This window comes from Oryza glaberrima, chromosome 8, assembly GCF_000147395.1.
Source record: "Oryza glaberrima chromosome 8, OglaRS2, whole genome shotgun sequence".
Taxonomy (NCBI): Eukaryota; Viridiplantae; Streptophyta; class Magnoliopsida; order Poales; family Poaceae; genus Oryza; species Oryza glaberrima.
Genome location: NC_068333.1, coordinates 657,048 through 678,476, shown reverse-complemented (window position 1 = coordinate 678,476; position 21,429 = coordinate 657,048). Strand labels below are relative to the sequence as shown.

The window sequence follows — 21,429 nt, the reverse complement described above, 5'->3', positions numbered from 1 at the left end:
ATTTTGGAAATTAATAAAGAAATTATTGATGGCGGCTATCCAAAGCGCACAAAGATAGGTAGGCTGATAAGTGGTAAGTGATAACTGATGATGATAAGGTAAAGTTTGATCTGTCGCCTTAGCATGCTGTAAGCGAGGATTAATTCTCTGCATTTACTTACGTGCTTCGCTTTTATTATACGTCAACTTGATGGTACAAAAGAATTACACAACAGTGTGATAATATTCCTTTTTTTTTCTTTTCGGCTGATGAGTATGATAAAAATTGGATAATGGAACCAGGTTCTGGTTCTGGTTCTTATTCTGGTTCAGGTTCTAATTCCATTCTCTTCCTTACTTTCATTTCGTCAGGAGCCAACCTATATATCACGATGAGGATTGAGGACGACGACTAAATCGAGATTAAGGAATCCCACTGTGCATGCAGCCATTGTGTGTGTGTGTTAAAATTTTTTTTACATGCAGGATGAAGCCATTGAGTTAGACAAGTACTAGACCTGGGCTCTGGCCCAGCCCATATGGGATGTGGGCCTGCTTCCCTTGCTGCTGGGCCGGCCTGGCAGCTCACCGTCTCTGAACATTCGTTCTTCCCGTCGTCTAGTTTTTACTGCGTATGCGTGCATCTCCGTTTCAGCTTATAGAAATTTTACTGCCCTTAATAAAATGTATGTAGGTGCTAAAATTTTACACTGAAAAATTAGATATTTTTGAGGTATTTAGTGTCAGAATGTACAAAAAAGTTACCTGGTAAAATTATCCTTCAATAGCTACTCTAAATCTCCGACCAATCCAAAACGTACGGCATCGATTTGTAACATGAGTTCAAAAGCCATGTGTTGTTTCTCTCCTTGTTCTTTGTTTGGAGCATCACAATATTATTGTACATGCATACATATCTAAACTAGTGACATGCATGATTGTTTTACAATCTTTCCAATACAGTACCACAATTATACCAGCTGCTAACTGTAGCATTTCTGGCAAGCTTACTATACTTACTACTATCATACATGGCCTCCATGCCACAATACAAACTGACACTACTTGTATACCTTGGGTACTGTAGTATTTCCGGCAAACTAGCTAGCTGCAATTTTAAGTTCACAAAGACGCGGCCACGAAAGACGTCGAGTATACGGTATGTTATTATTGAGTTGCATGCACCAACCAGTTGAACTCAAAAGCTTAAGCTAAAGAGCTAAGGCGGGCAATTCAGGACATATAGATTGTTGGTATGATCGAGGAGTGTCAGTTGACGACCCTGCAAGATGTCCTGACCTCGCCGGCGTCGCCCTCCTTGAGGTCGAGCTGCCCCATCTTGAGCATCCCCTGCTGGAACGCGTAGAAGAAGTATGCCTGGTTCATGGCGAACATGTTCACCAGCCGCTTCGTCTCCGGCGACTCGAACAGCGTCTGGTCGGAGGTCAGCAGGCCCCGCCGCTGCTGCAGCTCGCGGAAGTAGACCCCGTCGAACACGTTGCTCGTCCGGTCGAACGTCGCCGTCGCGGCGTCCCCGCCGGCGGCGCACGTGCTGCCCAGCGACGACGCCAGCGCCGCGTCCAGCGTCGCCGCCTCCGTCGCCACCCGGTTCTTGAAGTTGGCGCAGTGCGCCCGCCCCAGCGTGTGCCCCCCCGACAGCGCCACCATGTCCTGCGCGGTGAACCCGTGCGTCCCGAACAGCTGGATCAGCGCCGTCGCGTTCAAGAACGGCGGCGGCAGCGCCACCGTGTCGGCCGCGCTCGACCGCGTCCCGTCCCTCCTCCCCGTCGCCACGCCGTAGTACGGGCCCCCCGCCATGATGACGGCGTCGCGCGCGGCGAGGGCGAGGACGTCGGCGCAGGAGACGACGCCGGGGCACCGCGACTCGAGGGCGTCCTTGATGCGGTCGATGACCTCGAAGCCGCGGAGGCTCTTGTTGGCGAGCGCGTCCTTCTCGGCGGTGTTGTCCGGGGTGGAGTCGAGGAGGACGGAGGCGTCGCAGCCCTGGACGAAGCAGTCATGGAAGTGGAGGCGGAGGAGGCTGGCGGCGAGCGACGGGTCGCCCATCAGCGCCTGGCTCACCACGCTCCTCACCACCATCTCCGCGAACGGGCAGCTCATCCCGTAGTAGTCCATGCTCAGCGCCGCCGCTCGCCGCGGCGCCGCCGCCATGGCCACCACCTCCACCATGATCAGCAACCTCACCAGCTTCTTCATCATCTTCGATTCACTCTTACTAGCTTGCGATGAAGAAGATGAGAGTGTGTGTGAGAGTGAGTGAGTGATCACATGTATGATGCGGTATTTATAGCTGAAGCTGAAGCACATGAACGATGTCGATTGATTTGAATTATGCACAATTGATTAATGTACGTAGTGCACGACATGGATGAATCCAAAAACCAGAGCACTAAACGGTGGAGAGATCATGTTGTAGCAAGAGTCAAAAAAGCTCTCTGTGCCTCTCTGAAGATAGCGGCGTATGTAGTGTCACTCATGCATGCAAACGCAACTAACTGAATGTCCGAATCGTATCATATTAACCATATAAAATTGCCATCAGGGCAATCAATCAGTCGACGAACAATCTTCTGAAACCATTTTTTAATCAATATTTCTGTGGCATTGGTATAATTTCAGACGTAGTACGTGGGCGTCGCATCTGCAGCTGGCATCCATGGCCAGATGCCATGCATCCCCTTGGCTGTCGCCGTACGTTGCCATCGCAGCGGCGAAGTGGGTCACTCTCGATCGATTCATCCACTTTAAAAATCCCTTTCTGAATGAACAATTGCACGCGCGTGCGTGCCTGGAAATTCAGTAATCTCTGCATTACAGTTCTACGTATGCAGCGCATTGCAAATGTAGTGCAGGAAGGTATAGCCAGCCGCCATGGATTTCAATTCACTCAAACTGCGCCTGCGTCACCGAGCATTATTTCAGTTAGTAGTATATGGGTAGATCGCATAGACTTTTCCCATACTGTGCAAGCGATGCAAGATGTGATAGGCCCAAGGCATTAAGTCCACAATCTCTAGCTCTGAATTTGTCTGCATATTGTACTAGTGGTTGGATCACTAGTAGGCCATTACCACTAAGCTAGGTAGTGATATATCATACTGAAAGATCTGAATGCTGAGAGAGTCATCCCATCAAGTTGTTTCACTCATTCATTGATTGGAGTGTATATGGATAGTATGTTTTCACCATCGTGCGAAATGGTGAGATAACTCTGAATAATAATCTTACATGTGGTTGATGTTTAGTTGACCTTGTAAGGACTAAGGACGGAAATATTAGTATTTGCAATGTGGACGTAATAATGCATGGAGATGAGTTTATCACACTAGGAATATATGTTGATGAACTTATGAATTATAAAATTAACTGTTAATGTTCTGTATATGTAGTTGTTTAATCACTACAATTAAGCTAGTGATACTGAAAAATCTGAATGCTGCCGAGTTACCCCTTTCTCTTGTTTCACTGACTAGCTCCTGATGCATCATATGTACTTAATTATGCTAGCTCCCCCGGTGACATTTCAGGAAAAAAAAGAGTAAAGTGTATTGGCAGTCCTTAAACTTGTAGGGTTGTGTTATATATATCTCTAAACTCTCAAAATACATATACATGTCCTAAAACTTGCCAAAGTGTATCATCTAGGTCCCAAATCGACACATCCCCTCTGGTATTCTACGTGGCGCTGATGTGGCATACTACATGGACGTGACGTGTCCTTTTCTTTTTTTTCTTCTTTTCATTTATTTTTCTTTTTCGTTTTCTTCTCATTCTTCTTTTTTTCCTTTCTTCTGCTCGGGTCACAGAGAAAGGAGAAGAAAGGGGAAAAGGAGAAAAAAAGAAAAAGAATAATTTTAAATGGGTCCCATTAATTTGTCAGTCAAAATGATGTCACGTCATGTCTGTGTGGCATGCCACATCAACGCTACGTAGGATCCTGAAAGAGTTGTGGCGATTTGGGAACTAGATGACAAACTATGACAAGTTCTATAACTTAGATATGCATTTTGAGAGTTTAGGGATCTAGGTGACACACCTCTACAAGTTTAAGAACCGTACATACACTTTACTCAAAAAAAAAAAAGTATGCAATCTGAAACATATATGATGTTTGAGCATCGTGCGAAATCTGAATGACAGGTTGTTTCATAGCTTTGTACTATGAATTGAAACCTGAAGAAACCTATATGTTTCACTGAACTAGCTCCTGCATATTAGTAGCATATGTATGCACTAACGCAGAGGATAAAATTAGGCAACACTACTTTATAAGAAAAAGGGATTGCTTGTCAAAATAGTGGCTGTCACTCCAGACCAATTAGCCATGAGCCCATGACATTACTGACATTTCGGAGATGGATTTGTTTTGCGCATGTTGTCTAGTAAGTCATCAAAACTTTGAAAAAAAATTAACTTATACAAATATGTAAGTTAAATTAGAACCAACATATTTGTGCAGTGATATACTACCTCCGTTTTTTAATAGATGACGCTGTTGACTTTTTCTCACATGTTTGACCATTTGTCTTATTCAAAAATTTTATGCAAATGTATAAGATATAAATCACACTTAAAGTACTATTAGTGATAAAACAACTCATAACAAAATAAATTATAATTATGTAAATTTTTTGAATAAGACGAATGGTCAAACATGTGAGAAAAAGTCAACGGCGTCATCTATTAAAAAACGGAGGGAGTATCACATATTAAACTATTTTGTTAATTTATTTTAAAAAATAAATAACTTTTTAGGTGACATGTAAAAACAAGTAGCGCAGATAAACTCCTTAGACTCCACATGCTATATCATAAAAGCAGAGGTCAATAGGCTCAGACGCATAGTTAGCAACGCAAATTGGAAGGAAAATGCCTTGTACATGCCATTTTTTATAGTAATCCCTCCGTCCTAAAATAAGTGTAGTTTTAGCACTGTTCATGTCTAACGTTTGACCGTTTGTCTTATTTGAAAAAAATTATGATTAATACTTTTATTGCTATTATATGATAAAACATGAGTAGTACTTTATGTGTGACTAATTTTTTTTAATTTTTTCATAAATTTTTCAAATAAGACGGATGGTCAAAACGCTAAACACGGATATCTATGGCTGCACTTATTTTAGGACAGAGACAATAATTCACACTGCAAGTTTTCAGATGCCTTATTACAACCAGGAATCACGCATGACAGAGTTGAGTAGATATTTTATACACCTAGGTAGTTTAAACAATTATATAAAAGATTCATAAAAATTAATAAGAGAGATTATGATAATATAAGACACTATATAAACATGCAAGTCTAAATTCAATTTAATATGAAGAAATAAAAAACAACAATTTTCTTTACAGGTACTATTCACTATATGATTTTATTATTTTTTATTTCTCTAATTGTAGATAAATATAGTCTTGCATGTTTGTATGTAGACTTATATCATGATGTTAACTTTTTTTAAAAAAAATTATCTATAACTATTTGAGTCGCGTCAAATGATGGATGCTATGGTATCTAGTGCAGAAAATCCATATCCAGAGTCGAGTAAACAAAAAGAGAGAAATACTTAGTAGCAAGTAGCAACAACCATTTCAATAGTTTTGCTCATGCATAAGCATGATCCAGTTAGCTTATTGCTAGCTAGGAGTACTTGTGATCTACAGTATCAACTAATTTCCTGCCATTTAGCATGACAGGGTTGAAGGAACAAAAATAAATAGCTGATCAAATATACTTGTAGCATCAGCTCAGTGGCTTAATTAGCTGAAGGTGAGCACACTCTCATGCATGCTGTCATCGATCATGCATGATCATCGATATCTAATTCGTTTATTGCTATTGATGGTTTGATGGATCGATTCAGAGGGCGGCGAGGCGGCGGACGTTGATGGGGGAGACGACGTCGGCGCCGCCGTAGAAAGCCTCCCTGGCGATGAGCACGTTGACCGCCGCCGTCGGGTGGAAGGCGTCCCAGAACACGTAGCGGTCGCGGCCGTCGCACGGCGGCATGAACGGGAGGCACGTCACCTGGCCGGCGTTCCTCCCGATGCCGCAGCATCCGCGGTCCACCACGGCGAACCCGTGCGCCGCCGGGTCGCCGAGGATGGCCTTGAACACGCCGTAGTTGTCCAGGAACACCAGGCTCGCGCCGGGGAGGCCGCCGCCGTCGAGGCGGCCCAGCATCGCCCTCACGTTGGCGTTGAACGGCACCACCAGCGCGTCCACCTCCGGCGAGCACCGGCTCTCCACGCTCTGCGCCAGCACGTTCGGGATGCATCCCATCGACCCCACTCCGGCCACCACAAACTTCCTCGCCCCGGCCTTGTACAGCCTCTGCATCCATTATTGAGGACATTGATAAGCTCGAAGATGATCGATCAATGGCGGCGGCGGCTAATTACGTACGGTGAGCTGGGCGGCGTAGCGGTCGGCGAGGAGGTCGGCGAACTGGCGCGGGGTGTAGCGGCGGCGGGTGTTGTAGTTGGGCATGAGGTAGTTGTTGAGGTAGTCGTTGCTGCCCAGCCCGACGAAGAGGATGGACCGCGCCACCATGGACGCCGCCGCCTCCTTGCCGCCGACGGCGCCGGCGATCTGCTCCACCGTGGCCTCGAAGTTGTCGATCTGCTGGTTGAACGGAATCCGTCCCACCTGCATTTGCAATCAAACAACATCAGTTCTTGATCGATCATTTCCTTGCATGAATAATCAATCCATGGATCGAGAGGAGGATTGATTGATTGGTTGTGATTTACGAAGTTCCCGCCGCTTTCGTCGAGGATGCCGGCGGCGGCGGAGGCGAAGTTGACGCCCTGAAGAAGCTGCTGCACATGCCCGGACGCTTGGGAGTATGGTGGCACCAGTGGCAGCCCAAGCAGCTCAGCTGCAATTAGCTCAGTCAATTACCATTTTGTTCTATATTATGATGTTTTGAGTTTATCTTAAGTCAAACTATTTACCACTTGACAAAATCTATCTGTCTATCTATCTATCTATCTATCTATTATTTATTATATACTAAAAGTCCATTAAATTTCCTACAAACACTGTCAAACTGCCACGTGGCATCCTAAAAATACCCCCGAGTCGCCACGTGGCATTCTAATAAAATAGAGAAATCTGACCATCGATTTTCACTTAAACAGGTGGGCCCATTATTTTAGATCGTTAGATTATCTTTAAAGAAAAAAAAAACCCTGCCGTCCCTACCTCAGCGCAGGATGCGTATTGTACGCTCCCTATCACCCCTTCTTTTTTTTTTCTCTTTGTTTCTTTCTTCTTTTTTTATCTTTATGAAAAAAAATCCCTACAAATAGAGATCGTACGAATAAGTCCATTAAACTTCTTAGAAACGCTTTTAAGCCACCATGTGGCTCCTACAAACGCTCTTGAGCCACCACGTGGCGCTCTGATAAATTAGAGAAATATAAGAAATTCCAAAAAAAAAAGAAAAACATCGTACCATTTATTTTCTCTTTACACACCATTAGATCTATATATGTAAAAAACAAATGTCACGTACGTCCACACCTCTCCCTAGGTCCCTCATCTCCTAACATGTACGTACATCCAAAGTACGTATGTCTCCCCACCCCTCTCTTCTTCCTTCCATTTATGGTAGCAAAATTTTATATATAAAAAACACAACAACTAAATAATTAGAATATCTTATAATATATTCGATTTTAATTTGAACTATGTTTACCATATTTTGGTATGTACATATATAAGAAACATATCATTTGACATAAACCCCTTTATCGCAACTAAATAGTAATAAAATATTACAAAAAGTAACATATATCATGCCATCGTAAATGATCTCCTATTATCTCTCATGCTCACTTTCTTATCCATATTTTCTAGCGAGCAGTTCAGTACATAAAGAACCAACAAATGCTATATTAACTATCTATTATATACTTAAAAATTCATTAAACTCCCTACAGATCCTCTTAAACTGTCACATGGTTTTCTACAAACACTCATGAGATGACATGTAGTGCTCAAATAAATTAAAAGTTCCTAGAAATTATGATAAAAAAAATCAAACCATTGATTTTCCTTTAAATATGTAGATCCAATAATTATAACTGCTACATCTCACAAAAATAAATCCGGTACCCCCACCTCCACCCCTACCGTATGTAAGCATGCATGTATGTACGTACCTCCACCGTCCTACTCATCTCTGGGATCCAATTCTCATATCCTATTTTTAAGATAATTTTTCCTATTTTCTACCTAGCACATAATATATAGAAAAATAATAATAGCTAAATGATCATGACTCTCAAGTTACATGTACTTTTCTCAGTTTATTTGACTTTTTGTGTTATTTATAATTAAATTAAAGACCCATATTGCACATATTTACTATATATAAGTTAGATAATACTGCTATTCTGACTACAAATATTTGAGCAAAATAGCACTTCGAAAATGATGAATGAATTCAAATGTGTGGGTCTAAAGTCCAAGTTCAATCACCACCAAAGAAGCTTGGAACCAGAATGCACACTCTGGGCCTGAACCCGATAAAGGCGGAGCTACAAGACATTATTAGCGAGGTGGACACTGACGGCAGCGGCATCATCGACTTTTACAAGTTCTTGGACCTAATAGCGCACTAAATGATTAGATGAAGGACAAGGACTAAGAGGAGGGAAGCAGAGGGAGACGTTCCATGTCTTCGACAAGGACTAGAAAACAGCTTCATCTTTGCCACCGAGCCCCGCCACGTCATGTCCAATGTATCAAGAGAGGCTCACTGATGAGGAGGTCAACAATGATCCGCGAGGCTGATGGTGACAGGCGGATCACCACAAGGAGTTTGTAATTAAATTCAGAACAAAAATATAAAATAAGCAATTTGATTAAAATACACAAACAAAAAAATAAAAAACACTAAAACTATAAAAAAAATAACAAGATTCCATGTAGAATATAAAATATCAAGAGTCCCTATAAAAGTATAAGTTATAAATATCTAAAATTTGGAATAATAAAATAAGTATTAAAAGAAGAGATCAAATACAACACGATATGAGATTAAGCGCAATCTAAAATCCCTAAAAAGATAATTTAGAATAAAGTAATTTGATTTGAATACAAAGTCGAATTAAGAATCACTCAATCACTAAATTCAGAATACAATAAATATTTTTTAAAGAATTTTTCTATCTTTATTGATTCACATGCATAACAAATTGCATATATATGAAGCAATTAAAGAGAGGGCTAGCAGAATGGTAAAAATATATATTTATTACCAATGAAAGTTTGTCGAGATTTCTTCACGAAAAAGAGATATAATAAATACTCAATTAACAGTAGAGAATACATTACTTTAATTTTTTTATTTTTTAGAACTATTTTCGGAACAAACTAATACGCATGCCCGCGCGAATGCGCGGGCTATCTTCCTAGTTTATAGAAAAATATATCGATATTTCAAACAAATATACCATAGATAATTCAAGTATTGTCTACACCTGGATGCTATGGCACCTAGGTGTATGCACGAAGTTTAAACAGTTATATAAAAATTTTATAAAATTTGATAAGATAGACTATGATAATATAATATACTATACAAACATGTAAGGTTAAATTCGATCTACATATGAAAAACAAAAACAACAAATTTTATCCACATTGTACGGGATTCAATGGTGGATGTTGCTAAGTTATTTACAAAATTGGCCAAATTTAAATGTAAGAATGTTTGACTTAGAAAGGTAATTAGTAACACGTGAGCTAGTAAATCAACAAAACTAAACTGATAACTCATCCTTTGTACTACTAGTATTTAGTACAAATGAAATTGTCAGCCAAATGAATCCTATATATACATATATGCATCATTGTTTTGTTCAGTTCATTCACTGAACCATTGCTGACTTGTGCGCATGTGCGCAGGTCGCTAGCTAGCCAGTTCATTCAGTGTCTTGCAGTCGAGTATGAGGTACTGGAGATGAATCACGAAATTTTGCAAGCTCCAAACAGGAAATGCCAACTGTTGCAATTGCAATGTTACTGCTACTTCTGCAGATCTGGTCTGCGAGGAGGAGGAGATAACTACATCGTGGTACGTTTCATAAATGCGAGTATGTAATGTGCTCCATTTCTGTGGCTCTGTTGGTAGTAAATTGTGCTCTGCCTAGGATGTTGGATCTGTGTTCAACGCTCGGTGAGAAGATATAGGCTGGTCAACATGTACAGCAACATCACCAATGTTCATCACAACCAAACATGTGGGCTAATTAATCACAAGTCAGTAAGCAGCCTAATCAACAAGCAGAAAAAAAACACGCCTAAAACCTGAACTCTGTTCGCTCAAAAAGATCAAAAAAAAAAAAAGAGAAGCAACCTGAACTCTGAAACTCTTGCTAGAAATCTAGAATGGCGTTCAAAAATCTTCAGATTGCATTGCAACATGGTTCAAACACAAATCCATTTTCAGCTTAGCTTAAAAAAAGAAGAGTAAATTGCACTTTGGTCCACCTTTTATTACCCAAGTTTCTATTTGGACCACCCTTAAATCTATATTTTTAATTGGACTGGGTAAATTTACCATTGTTGCGGTTTGGACTACTATGAACAACTTTTCTCGTCATGTCTAACTTCCCTTTCGGCAAACATATGAACCACACATAGAGGAGTTCGGTCGTATATTAGAGCTAATGTGTTTAAGGTCGTTGATTGTACTTAAAAAAAATCATTCGTGGTGGTTCAAATCGCAACAATGGCAAATTTATCCGGTCCAAAGTGAAAAGATTTGTTTAAGGGTGGTCTAAAGTGAAACTTAAGTAATAAAATGTGGTACAAAGCTTTATTCACTCCAAAAAGAAATCGATATGCAATACACTGTCTGACAGTGGTGAACGGTGACTAGCAGATGCAGTTTGTGACAGGGGCGGATCTACAGTATAGTCATCGGTGTCAGGCGACACCAACAACTTTCGGTAAAATCTATAGCAAAACTACTTATCTATATATTATAACATCATATTTTAAACATAATTAGTATACTATGACATCGATAAATATGTTATGACACCAATGAATCAATTTTCTATATCCGCCAATGGTTTGTGAGGTAATGAACATACCGAGCTCGTCGACGATGGTGTAGCCGTTGCAGAAGCGGCCGGTTGGGCCGGCGGCGAAGTCGATGCCGTAGGGGTAGTAGTTCGCCTTGGCGAACGACGCCAGGTTGTTGTTGTTCCCGTTGTCGATCAGCGAGTCGCCGAACACGAACAGCGCCGGCACCATCGCTGCTTTCCCTGTCGACGCCGCCGCCTCCTCGCTGCCGCCGCCCTCCGCCGCCACGACGAGTACCGCGCCGACGACGACCACCGCGCAGAGAACGACCATCGACGCCGGCGCCGGACGCAGCGTAGCCATCAGCATTTGGAAGCGAAACGCAACACTGTGCAGGTGGGTGCAGTAGGCTGAGTTAATATAAAGCAGGGTGGGTTCGCTGCATTTACTCCATTTTAACAAACTTAGGCTTAGTTTCAAATACATTACTAAGCAAATTCTGGTTACGGATTATCTATTTAATTATAAAAATAAATTAAATATTTTGGTAAATAAACCTAATAGATAGATTTAATAAGCAACACAATAATTCTTCATGTGAGAAAATGTAGAGTAAATTGCGTCCACGGTACATAAACTTAGTAGGTGGGTGCGATTTAGTGTAACAACTTGGAAAATGATCATTCTGGTTAGTACGTGCATTCTGGTTTAAAAAAACAATATTAGACACCACACCTTTTAAGCCACATAGTAAAAAAAAATCGTCGTTGCCAATAATCTAATAAGGATTATGATTGTCAAATAATAATGGTCTATATGTATTGTATTTGCTTGCTTACAATAATAAATAACATGTCGATTCGAAACTGAAAAAATCGTTAAAACTAAGTGCATAAAAATTGTTGTAACATAGTTTCCGAACGATTCTACTACTCAAACATATTCAATTGTACTCATCACCAATAATTATAATAGAACAAACAAAATAGGTTGAATCATATGTATGTAACAATGTTTTGACCAAAATGCACTTAATTGCTAAGTTTATGTACTGGTCTGTATATTTTTCAAGTTGTTGCATTAAATCGCAACCCATGGTAGTTCTTATACTACTGATTCAATTTACTCGTGAAAATGTATTTCTTGAAGCGTGAAGTAAATAATATCTGTTTAACAATCCGATGAATAATTTGAAAATAACCTAGCCTTACTTGCCCCAAATCTGAATTTACTTCGAGGAGTAAATGCGCTAGCTGCCGTGCCATAGACATACTGTCATATTGCCACTGTGATTGGCGTGTCATCGACCGTGGATTGTGAAAGTGCTTCTTCAATCGTGTAAACGGAGGCACATCTTTTCTACGTTAAGACTTAGATTTTATTTTTGGTTAACACGTTTTTCAAATTACTGAACAATGAATGTGTTTTGTACGAAAACCTTTTATATAAAAGTTGCTTTAAAATATTAAATATATTGACTTGTTAAATTTATAATAATTAAAACTTAATTAGTCATGTGCTAGTTAATAAGTTTCTCGTTTTACGTACGCCAACATAATCTTCATATTCACCAGATGAGCCCAGACATGTAAAAGTGGACTCCCTCTCTTGCATGTCTTGCATGTCTTTTAGGCTGTTTTCTTTAAGTCCACTTTTCCAACTTCAAATCACCTGTTTTCCACGCGCACGTTCCCCAAACTTCTAGACAATACTCTATCCGTCCCACAATATAGCAATCTAGTACCGGATAGGACACTTCATAGTACAATAAATTTGGATATAGTTTCTATCCAGATTCATTGTATCATGAAGTATCATATCCGGTACTAGGTTACTATATTATGGGATAGAGGGGGTATGTTTTTTTTAAAAAAACATTTATATAGGAAAATTGCTTTCAAAATTCATATAAATTCATTTTAAAAGTTTTTAAGCTAATACTTAATTAATCATGCGATAATATGTCGCTACATTTTGCGTTCCCGAGGAAGAAGCTCCCAACCATAAGACAAGAACACAGCCTATGTATGGATGAGATTTGGCTTGCCCTATCAAAACACGCCTGATCTAAGGTGCTTTGGTTTACTACCTTCATTTTTTAATATATGACACTATTGATTTTTTAATCATGTTTGATCATTTGTCTTATTCAAAAAATTTAAGTAAATATCTTTTCTTTTATTGTGGCTTGATTTATCACTAAAGGAACTTTAAGCGTTACTTATATTTTAAGATTTACACAAAAATTTTTATAAGATGAATGATCAAATATGATGTAAAATGTTAATGACGTCATATATTAAAAATAGAAGGGAGTATCTTTTTTTGGAAAAACCGTCCGGTCTTTCAAAGGAACTGAGCCAGACACCGGTTCCTGTTGAATCATCGGTCCGGTCTGGTTTTCTAGCTGTGGTGGGCCCTTACCAACCATGCCGGACCATATTGAGTTCCACTGCAATTTGGGCCAATTGAGGCCCAAAGTGAGAAGGCCCATTAGTGACTGCTCCTAGTCGTCCCCTCCCCTTCCTCCTCGTCTCCAGGTAGAAGCCAAACGCGAGGCGAAACCACCACACCTCACCGTCGAATCGAATCCAAGGCGGCGGCGGCGGCGGCGGCGATGGGGATCCACGAGCACGTCGAGGGGATCAAGGCGCACTGGGCGAAGAACTTCGCCTTCCTCGACTACTTCAAGAAGGTCTACGGCCGGGACAAGCCCCTCCCCAAGTGGACCGATGCCGACGTCGACGAGTTCATCGCCTCCGATCCCGTCTACGGCCCGCAGGTCACCCTCCTCCTCCTCCTTCCCGCACAATCCGTCTCCTGCTCGTCCGGCCGCCCGTCTAACCACGCGAATTTTCCCGATCCCCCCTGTGTTTTTGCAGCTCAAGGCGATGAGGGAATCCAGGAAGTTCGCGCTCGGCGGGGCTCTCGTCGGCGGCGCGCACCTCGGCGGCATCGCCCTCAAGTACTCCAAGGCCCCGCACGGTATCACCACCAATCGCGACCTATCTAGTAATTTCAACTTGCGCTGTGATTGCGCGTGCATCCGGTGCCTGATTTGGTTGGGCTGCAGGTGTCGTCCTGGCCACCGGCTTCGGGGCGATCTGCGGCGCCGTCGTCGGATCGGAGGTGGCGGAGCACTGGTACCAGCTCTACAAGACGGACAAGCAGGGGGCCAACCTAAGGTTCATCTACTGGTGGGAGGACAAGGTCGCAGGTATCATACCACCTTCTTCGTCTCTTGTTCTTCTCATTCTCATGTGCTTTACTTGCTCTAATTCGATCAGGCCATTTCCTTTGCAAGTGAACACTACATCACAATGATGATTCCGGTAGTTGATTTCCGATGTAAAATTTGTAGTAATTATGAGGTATCAATATTGTGCCCCTTTAGTGAATTGGGAATATTAGTTTGCAATCATGAGATGGTCTATAATACAGTTGGAATGGGCTAGGAATATCGAGTCGTGAATGCGAGGTGTCGACTCTATGCTGTTTGAGTAACTTAGAAACGTTTGAAGAATACGACGAAGTTGTGTGTCAGTTTTTGGTCGTGGACAGTTGTTAACACACAACTGATCAGGATAAAGGGACTGCATGATGTTGTTCCATTGAGCTAGCAAGTAGATGCATCGCATTTGAAGGCCTCCTTCTAACCGTGTTCGATTTTCTTTTTGGGTGCTTTTGTGAACAGGAAACCAGAAAAGTTGAGTGGTGTCTATCTGGTCCAGCAGCTTGGCAAGAGTGATGTCCCCCCGCTGGGATTTTTAGTTGCTCATTCCTAGTATTTCCAAATAAGGTGTGTATTGGTTGTGACGATTACGCAGATGGAGTATGTTTCCTTTTGCTAGTACCGTGAGCTCTGTCTGTTCACAGCCTGAACAACAACTTTTGTGCTCTGAATGGTTCACAAACTAAATGCTGATCTTTACCGGTATCTGTTGATCTTTGTCCATTAAAGATTACTTTGCATATTGTAAGTACTGCTTTACCTTGAAGATAATAAGGCTACATAACGTAACCAATTCCCCCCTGTTAGTCTTTCTCAATGGATCATAATTCCTAAGTGATCATTGGTGTCTCCTATGGGATCTCATTCCTAGTAGTTTTCAAATGAAGTGTGCGTGGTTGTATTTTGCAATTATGCAGACGTAGTGTGCTTCCATTTGCTACTACTGTGAGCTCTATCTGTTCACAGCCTAAAACAACTTTGCACGAATGATTAAATTGCATCTCGGAAGTACTACTCTATTTTAAAGATAATAAAGGCTTCATAATGTGATCAAACTTGTTTTTTTCTCCTGTTAGTCTATCTCAACGCATCCTAAGTGATCATCGGTTATGAGGGCCTAAACTTTTGACGCTGTAGTTACTTCCAATGCATCAATGATCTTGATTCCAATGAAGGTCGGCCATTAATGTATGATGATATAGCGCTGGAATTGCCATTTCTTGCATGGTATTTAAAATGCATATATTTTTCTTCCATTCTTTTACTACCATGTATGGTGCTATCATGGCATTGTGCTGCATCCTGAGCAATGTTGTGTAAACATCAACATTTCATATGTACATGTTGCCAAAGGACTCGAGTAGTTCATTTTCTGATCTTGGTTGTAGGTCTTCTTTTATTTTCTGTACCATACTTACTGTTAGAGTTAATTTTTGTGTAATATGGGTGGAGAGCGCTGGAAAGGTGATATAAGCATTGAGTTTCAGCGCAATTTGACAGTGTTAATAGTTTTCCTAGCATGACCTCATCGCTTTGATATTTACAGTTATTATTTGCACATAGATTTTGTGAGCTTAAACCTGGCAAACTGAAACCATATATTTAGATAGATTTTGCGAGCTTAAACTTGGCAAACTGAAACCAGATATTTAGGTAGATTTTGCAAGCTTAAACTTGTAAACTGAAATCCGATAAAAAAAATGCTTAATTCTACAAATGTAATAAACGTTCCAGGAAACAATAGTCTCAATTACTTGAAATGGTTCAACAACAGAGCTCCTCAAGAGTTCTTTAGGGAAAAACAAAGCACCACAGCCCAAGACAAATACAATACTAAAAGACACTTCCTGCGGGAACTTGTCTAAATAAGGTACATCAGAATAGCAAAGCAAACAGCAACACAAGCATTATTAACCATATTACACACTAGTAATGAACACAAGTATCCCCCAGGCCATTATTAGTGTTAGAAGGAATAGCCCATCTCCGAGCCCCTACAAGTAGAATAGCCACTCAGTATAGTCAGTGGGTTAGTGATCTCTTCTAACAGTGGGACTGTACTAAAATGCCCATTCTGTTGGTCTGCTACCATCATGCCTACGTCGATCAGACCATTCTGTTCTACTATCTGCAAGCAAAAGCACATATCTGACATCAGTTTACGGCACGCTGCAACATTTTATCTTCATTTTTAAAACTGGCAAGTGCACAGTTCTATGTCAATGGACTGCCAGTACCTTTTCTTGGAGAATTTCGTTAGCAGCTTTCAACATGCCTTCCTGCACGATTAGAGATAAACTATGCTTTTAGTTAGTTATTAATCATTTTATTGGATATTTATAGAGTTAAACAAGATAGTTTGGCTTGCCTTGCTCTTTAGTGCTTGGATCTCTTGGATCATTATCTGCATCTGTTAGATTAAAGATTTTAGATCTCTTGAACAATTTGTTCTTTATGAAATCTGAAGACTTTCAATGAGTTACCTTTGCGGAGCGAATGTTGTACATCCATATCTCTAAGTACCTCTCTAGGGCATTCAGCTCTTCAACAGTCATGTGTTCATTTGCCCTGTTCCCATAGATGTACCTGCCATGGGTTTTAATTTTGTCAAGAGTTAAGTGTCTGAACTCATTGTAATGTAAATAATATATGATGTATTCTTATTACATCAATTTCTCGAGTAAACAGTTCGGTTTGGTGAATGAAGCTCTTTTACTTAGTGTGAGTTCAACAATTTTTTTGTAACACTTCCATGTATGGTTATGTTACTTGCAGTGATCTAGTGAATGATACTGAGTGTGGACCAAGTCTGGATAGCATTGCATACTTGTTGCGATGTGAACTTACTAATTGGACATAGAAAGCTATGTTTGTTTATGAAATCAAACTTGGATATTTTTGCTGGAAGATTGTATGATTTTATCTATTTTTTCTTCTAGAAAGGAATTATACCAATCTGTAATGCAATCTGTGAATAGTTTTTACCTCAGGCCCTTCTGCAGTAGATTGATTTCTTGTTTGAGCACCATTGCCTCCTGTTTTGGGTCCTGATGACATACATGCACCAGTTTTAAGTGATAGGAGAGCATGAGGTAAAATGGAGGAAATATTACGAAGTTGCAACTACTTGCCACTATGTGTAGATCAGGTGTTTATGCTTTATACTATTGTCTATTTGATGTATTCCAACTAGTTTTGGGCTAGAGCCTAGAGTTTTCAGTTCCAGGTTTAATCATCTGTAACATAATAGCAGCTCAGATTTTTCGGATACAACTAGCTCTATTTCCAGACCTTTTTTTTCATCACTAGCAACTCCCTATGCTTAATTTACATATGAAACTAGGCACTGATTAGAAATTGGAGTGGGGGCTAGCTAACAACTGAAATGGAAACAGTAAAGGATAACAACTGAAACAGAAACAGAAAAAGAACTGAAACAAAAGGAAAGAGTTATAATCACTAACCATTCTCTGGTCGCCGCAGGCGTTGGCCTGTTCGCCACTAGCACTCTTGTACCTCTCGATCAGCTCCTCCATGGTTCTGTTCAAAGAAATCAATTAACCTCCATGGTATATCAGAGCTAAGCTCAAAACCTTTTTTAATTTGATTTGATGGAGAAGAAGCTGAAGGTACCCGGTGGTGGCGAGGTCGTAGAGCTTGCCGTGGGCGGAGAAGATGATGATGCCGATGTCGGCCTCGCAGAGGATGGAGAGCTCCCTGGCCTTCTTCAGCAGGCCGGCACGGCGCTTGCAGAAGGTGACCTGACGGTGAACCGGGTTCTCGATGCGACGGAGCTGCACCTTGCCTCGCGCCATCGATCAAGATAAGTCTCCTCTCCCCCTCTTCTTCCTCTCCTCCTGTCTACCTAGCTATGGAGAGATCGGTTTGATCAATTGATCAGTCGTCTTCTTCCTCGTCGGTCGGGGTAGAAAGCTTGATGATAGCTCCGGGCTCCGGCTTGCCGGAAAGACAACCTCCCACTAGTTTGGACTAGCTTCGAGGTTGCTCCGGTTTCTCCCTACACCTCCTCCTTCTTCCTCCTCTTCCCCTTCTCCCTATCTCTTGCTTACCACAACTCACACTACAACTCTCCCTTTTATATAGCAGATGCTCCACACACTATCTCACTCAACTCACACTAGAATTCTCTCTCTCTCTCTTTCTCTGTCCAGGGGAATGGAGAATGGAGAATATTATTTGTTTTTTGTCGGGACGATGCACGCATATATTTCTAGCTTTACACTTGGCGATATCTAGCTAGGGAACTGGAGTAGTAGTATATATGTATGTGCTGTTCTTGCGGCCAACTTTTGCATTTGCACATTTGCATAACAACCATGCGTGCATCATGCTGCTTTCCTGATGGCTAAAAATCATCCGATCTGGTCCGTCCATTGGACGGGACGTGTGGATGGGAACATCTAGCAAATAGCTCATCAGGTCAAGATGCATATTCATTTACAGACATGCATACAAGTTGGGAATTGGGATCCAAGGTTTCAGATGACAGCATCGTTCACTGAAAAGGTTTCAGTTAAGATGAGATGACTGCAACTTCTGATGGTCCCCTGCATATCATGTGTGTAATTGGATTCAGAAACACATCATTTATGCTCTTTTGTGTTGTGCACCAGGACCAGGTGTTTAACTAACTAGTTAGCAGCCCAATCATTGAGTCCGTGTAGTTTGAGAGATTGTGATTGGCTGATTAATTTGATGTTAACAAGTTGGTTATAGCTTAATTATGTGCTAGCATCTGATGGGTAACTGGTCAGTAATGTAGTTCAATTCCTGAATAAATGTTCAGGCTCAGGAGTTGCATGCAAATTAGGTCTTCTTAATGCGAGAAATCAACTAAATCTATTACCTAAATGCGGAGATAAAATAAATCTTGCACCTAATGTTCTGGTGAAGCTTAGATTAAGATAAGAAATAAAGAACTTGAAACAAAAGAAAATTGAGATAAGAGCCAGGGGCGCCTTGGTATTGTGATTTTGTTGGCTTTATGGCCGCACAAATAAAACTGAAATTGGGTGCCTAATGGCTACAAAATTCCTCCTCCATTTTGCTTTACGACCATTTGTCTTGTTAAAAAGATGGCTAGCTTTGCTAGCTTAATTAAAACATGATGCCCATTTGGTGTCATGTCAATAACCCCTCTTTTTCTCCTCCCCTCTCTCTTTTGCTGCACAAAGCATCTTTACCCAACAATTTGCAATCCCAAATGATTCTCTGCCATTTTAAATCCCTCACTTGTTAGTGCTCTCACAAGGTTTTCATCTCTATCACCCTTGGCAAATTTCCCTTTTGGCCCACAGGAAATGGCATAAGTACTCACTGAAAAAACTACAGCTTGAACTTGAGAGGAATACATTGACAAGGCATTCTGTGGAAGAGAGTACCTTGTCCATGAAAATGATGTTTCCTCGTCGAAAATACATCCTGACATGAACATAAAGTAGGTTTTTATATCTTACAATATGTATCAATATAAAGTGGCAGCAGTTCTAGAAAGGTGCCCTTGTTAGTTAGCTGAGGGTTGGAGATGGGGATGAATCTGGGGTGAGTGAGTTTGTTTGTTCTTGTTTTTTCTTTTTTAAAAAATGATGAGCTTAAAAAGAAGCACATTGTTTCTATGATGAGTCACAACTCACAAGTACAGTTTGCTCGACATAGTAGATTAAAAGGTCTTTGATATGTGTCAACATATAATTCTGTTGTTTGGGGATAGCAACAAATTCTCTCCTGAAAAAGAAATTCTGAATTCAGAACTTTGTGGGGGCTCATACATCTATATAACTGAAAGTGCAAACCTTCAGATATACAGGAGTAGTATACTTTTCTGTCAATATTTTTTTTCCTTCAAAACAATTTACAATTGACAAGATGAAAGTTACTGCTTACTATAGAAATCACTTAACCAGAGGGGAAAATTATGAAGTGTGCAAATCACCATGTTCCCAGATGTCAGTCCTGATTCATTTCTGAAATGGGGACGCCTTGAGAAGCTGCCACCTGGTGGACTAGGAGATGAGGGGGACATCTCATTGTGGGATTCTTCATAGTAGATGCTAGTGGTTTTGGGCATAAAGCATGGCCAGATTCCAACTGGCTTTTGCTTAATGAAAGGCAAAGGCAGAAAAAAGCAGAGTGAATGAGTGAGTGAGTGAGTGCTCATTGTACATTCCCAAAAGAAAGATTGCTGCCATCTCTGCCCTGCATGTTTGGCTTATGACACTTGAGGCCTTTTAGATGCTAGCTCAATCTTTTCAGTGTTCTCTATCCATCAGCATGCATGTTCCATCCATCCTCAGTTAAAGATCCATCTATACTCCTACCTAGCGTCAATGGATATGTTAATATTGTGCTAGTTATGGCAGTAGTACTTGGTGAATGTTGTAACTTGTAAGGTGAAAGCTGATGATGATTAGTTTGTGTTAAAAATGCATGGTACCAATCTAGGCTATCTATGATTCCAAATACATATACTGCTAGAGTCTCCAACAACAAGATTGTTTGAACACATATATTTTAAATGGTACTCAAATAAAGTACATTTTGTCACAAATACGCAACACCAGTATTTATAGTTGGAAAGAGTGTTCAAAAGAATATAGCTTTGGTTCTCCAGAAGTATAGCCCTCTCCACACAAGTAAATACAAAAACCAGCATTATTATAACAGAACAACAATAGAGAATCAAGAGCAGTGTCCAGCCAAGAAAGTGAACACAAAAATCAAGTCTTATTATACAAGAACATTGAGAGAGAATCAAGAGCCAAGTCCAGCCAATCATATTAGGTAACATTATCAGGAAAGTGAAATCTATTGATTATATCTTCAAAAGTAGAGTTCATGGCTTCATGTCTACAGATTATTCTACAATGGGAGAAAAAGGTAAATTGCATTATAAATATTATGTTGCTGTGCTAATCATAACATTTGCACTAGTGCTTAATTCATAACTGAGATGCGCAACAGAGTGAAACAATCCATCAATGAAGCCCTCCAGGATTCTTTTAGTCGGAGGCTTGGAGCTCAAATTTAATGGAGCATCTTGTACAGCAATATATATCATAGAAGAACAAATGCACCAGACTGTTTTCTTTCGATTCTTTTTCTGTATGAGGCTAACCAAGCTAGCTTCATAAAC

At 40.7% G+C, this 21,429-nt stretch overlaps 4 protein-coding genes across 4 annotated transcripts; 1 reads left to right on the top strand and 3 right to left on the bottom strand.

The window, feature by feature from the left end:
* Positions 1 to 817: 817 nt before the first annotated feature.
* Positions 818 to 2,274, bottom strand: LOC127781500 (peroxidase 47-like). The gene has a single exon (XM_052308461.1). It carries the CDS (start codon positions 2,197 to 2,199, stop codon positions 1,249 to 1,251), a length of 951 nt encoding a protein of 316 aa, XP_052164421.1. The 5' UTR covers positions 2,200 to 2,274; the 3' UTR covers positions 818 to 1,248.
* Positions 2,275 to 5,536: 3,262 nt separating this feature from the next.
* On the bottom strand, positions 5,537 to 11,423 carry LOC127781362 (GDSL esterase/lipase At1g71691-like). Its single transcript, XM_052308309.1, has 4 exons — positions 11,113 to 11,423; positions 6,754 to 6,881; positions 6,407 to 6,649; positions 5,537 to 6,334 (listed from the first exon to the last, which is right to left on the bottom strand). The coding sequence occupies exons 1-4, from the start codon at positions 11,411 to 11,413 to the stop codon at positions 5,861 to 5,863; spliced, it is 1,146 nt and encodes a 381-aa protein (XP_052164269.1). The 5' UTR covers positions 11,414 to 11,423; the 3' UTR covers positions 5,537 to 5,860.
* Positions 11,424 to 13,566: 2,143 nt separating this feature from the next.
* Positions 13,567 to 15,004, top strand: LOC127782168 (succinate dehydrogenase subunit 6, mitochondrial). Its single transcript, XM_052309245.1, has 4 exons — positions 13,567 to 13,826; positions 13,927 to 14,029; positions 14,118 to 14,261; positions 14,739 to 15,004. Exons 1-4 carry the CDS (start codon positions 13,662 to 13,664, stop codon positions 14,753 to 14,755), a joined length of 429 nt encoding a protein of 142 aa, XP_052165205.1. The 5' UTR covers positions 13,567 to 13,661; the 3' UTR covers positions 14,756 to 15,004.
* Positions 15,005 to 15,998: 994 nt separating this feature from the next.
* On the bottom strand, positions 15,999 to 18,529 carry LOC127782166 (MADS-box transcription factor 26). Its single transcript, XM_052309243.1, has 7 exons — positions 17,910 to 18,529; positions 17,741 to 17,816; positions 17,262 to 17,323; positions 16,760 to 16,862; positions 16,645 to 16,686; positions 16,514 to 16,555; positions 15,999 to 16,404 (listed from the first exon to the last, which is right to left on the bottom strand). Exons 1-7 carry the CDS (start codon positions 18,089 to 18,091, stop codon positions 16,243 to 16,245), a joined length of 669 nt encoding a protein of 222 aa, XP_052165203.1. The 5' UTR covers positions 18,092 to 18,529; the 3' UTR covers positions 15,999 to 16,242.
* Between the last annotated feature and the right edge of the window lie 2,900 nt (positions 18,530 to 21,429).

Coding starts and splice junctions, on each gene's coding strand:
- LOC127781500 (XM_052308461.1), bottom strand. CDS start 2,199: ATGATGAAGAAGCTGGTGAGGTTGCTGATCATGGTGGAGGTGGTGGCC.
- LOC127781362 (XM_052308309.1), bottom strand. CDS start 11,413: ATGCTGATGGCTACGCTGCGTCCGGCGCCGGCGTCGATGGTCGTTCTC. Junction 6,650..6,753: donor ACGAAAGCGGCGGGAACTTC/GTAAATCACAAC, acceptor TTGCAAATGCAG/GTGGGACGGATTCCGTTCAA. Junction 6,335..6,406: donor GCTACGCCGCCCAGCTCACC/GTACGTAATTAG, acceptor TAATGGATGCAG/AGGCTGTACAAGGCCGGGGC.
- LOC127782168 (XM_052309245.1), top strand. CDS start 13,662: ATGGGGATCCACGAGCACGTCGAGGGGATCAAGGCGCACTGGGCGAAG. Junction 13,827..13,926: donor ATCCCGTCTACGGCCCGCAG/GTCACCCTCCTC, acceptor GTGTTTTTGCAG/CTCAAGGCGATGAGGGAATC. Junction 14,030..14,117: donor GTACTCCAAGGCCCCGCACG/GTATCACCACCA, acceptor GTTGGGCTGCAG/GTGTCGTCCTGGCCACCGGC.
- LOC127782166 (XM_052309243.1), bottom strand. CDS start 18,091: ATGGCGCGAGGCAAGGTGCAGCTCCGTCGCATCGAGAACCCGGTTCAC. Junction 16,863..17,261: donor CTACTGCAGAAGGGCCTGAG/GTAAAAACTATT, acceptor AACCCATGGCAG/GTACATCTATGGGAACAGGG. Junction 16,556..16,644: donor TCCAAGCACTAAAGAGCAAG/GCAAGCCAAACT, acceptor CTAATCGTGCAG/GAAGGCATGTTGAAAGCTGC.